At 41.3% G+C, this 1,895-nt stretch overlaps 1 protein-coding gene across 1 annotated transcript in view; it reads right to left on the bottom strand.

Moving 5' to 3' along the window:
* Positions 1-1,179: 1,179 nt before the first annotated feature.
* The window catches only part of GHRHR (growth hormone releasing hormone receptor), a 35,835-nt gene continuing 35,119 nt past the window's right edge, over positions 1,180-1,895 (bottom strand). The window contains exon 13 of the mRNA XM_061586765.1: positions 1,180-1,333. Within this exon, the coding sequence (XP_061442749.1) occupies positions 1,208-1,333 (126 nt within the window). The 3' untranslated portion in view covers positions 1,180-1,207. The remainder of the gene's footprint in view (positions 1,334-1,895) is intronic.

The raw sequence follows: 1,895 nt of genomic DNA, 5'->3' as shown, positions 1-1,895 counted from the left end.
CCTGACCATTGGCCATGTTGTCTGGGGCTGATGGGAGTCTGGAGGGCACCATGTTGGCTATCCCTGCTTCATTACTTTGTGCATTTGCTCTACTTGGATTAAGAGAATTGTTAAAAGTAATTTCCATATTATCACCAGATTTACTACAACATTTCATCCATCCATTCACTCAGATCTTACAGGTTGAAACAATACTGCAGAAAAGCAATCTTGATGTACTTGGGGTTGTATCAAGATTCTTTTTGTGTAGTGTTTTACCATCGCACACCTGCACACTGGTAAAACACCACACAAAAAACACCCTGGTGCAAGTGTATGCATAATCATATCAAGAATGCTTTTTCTCTTTTTACAGTGTTCTATCAATGTGCATCAGAAATACTGATGGAAAACATGAGAAGCTGCCTTTTACCAGGTTAGACTATTTGTTCATTTAGTCCACTGTTGTCTACTCCAAGGGTACCCAACAAGGTGCCCTCTAGATATTGTTCTTGGACTCCAACTCTCATCAGCCCCAGCCAGTTTAGCCAATGGAAAGTGTAGTCCAACAACATTTGGAGGACCCTGCTAGTGGCTTGAGATGACTCTACCCACCCACAAATGGACTAAACCACATGTGACAGAATGGAAGGCAGGGCTGGGCAACCTCACCTAAGGAGAAAAAGAGCACACATTCAAGGATTGGTGATAGCCAACATGGTGCCCCAGGCAGCAAGGCCAATGGCCAGGAATAATGGGAGTTGGAGTTGGAGCAACATCTGGAGGGCACCATATTAGCTACTTTTGGTCTACTCTGACTGGCAGCCTCTCCTTGCAGAGGCCTTTCCCATCACCTAATGCTTTTAACTGGATATGCCAGGGTTTCAACCCGGAAACTTCTGCATTTAAAGCAGGTGCTCGACCTACAGTCCTTTACCCAAAAGAACATGAAGGAATTGCATGGAGCAGGAAACAGCACTCTGTACCAAAATTTGGGAATTAAAAAGAAAAGAAAAATACAACGGAGAATTCTTAACAATCAGGTCCATTTCAGAGACAAAACCACATAATCCTGAGCTCCAAAGTCTGAGAAACAAGAAGGAGGCCAGGAGGATCCCTACTGAAGCTTCAGTCTTTAAGAGATGAAGATTGATGAATTGGGATGACATTTTTTTCCAGAGCTCTGTGTCTCCCCTTAGTTTTCAGTCTTTCACCTTATTGGTCATCCCTAACACACAGAGGTTGTCATTTTAACACCCGAACCTGAAGGCATGGTCCATCTTGTCCTCTTCCTCCACATAGGCATAAAGCCATAGCTGTTGCCACGCCATTTCCGACAAATTTCCGCTTGTACCTTGAAAACGAAAGACCCGCCGTTACTGGGGAGCTGTCATTTTAGCTCCTAGACACAGTCAGAAAGCAAGAACAAAACTTTGCCAGTGACATTTGTTATATGTCAAGCCTATAAGGAATAAACCCCAAACCTTTGGATTACTGTTTGCTATTTTGCAGTTCTCAGCACCTGATAAAATGTTATTGAGATTCCTCAATGCCAACAAATGCAAATGTTTGTGTGTCAATTTGTCAGCATCAAAAAATAAAGTGGAGGCTATTTTGGGGACTATTTTTTATCTGCCATTGTATTGTTTTTAATTTCATTTTTTGATATCTATCTACCTATTTATCTATTTTATTTGCTATTTTTTGTAAACTGCATAGAGAGTGTTTTGGTATTAAGTGGTATATAAGTACATAAAAATAAACAAACAACATTGGATCATTATTATTTATTTTGCTCTTGCTGCATTTATATCCTGCTTTTCCTCCAAGGAGTTCAAGGTGGCTTACATGATCCTCTCCCTCATCATATCACCCTCACAACAGCCCTGTGAGTTAGGTTAGGCTGAGAATTGGCA

The sequence above is a fragment of the Rhineura floridana genome, chromosome 10 (genome assembly GCF_030035675.1).
Source record: "Rhineura floridana isolate rRhiFlo1 chromosome 10, rRhiFlo1.hap2, whole genome shotgun sequence".
NCBI lineage: Eukaryota > Metazoa > Chordata > Lepidosauria > Squamata > Rhineuridae > Rhineura > Rhineura floridana.
The sequence above is the reverse complement of the archived record's forward strand: the minus strand, read 5'-3'. Positions and strand labels throughout refer to the sequence as shown.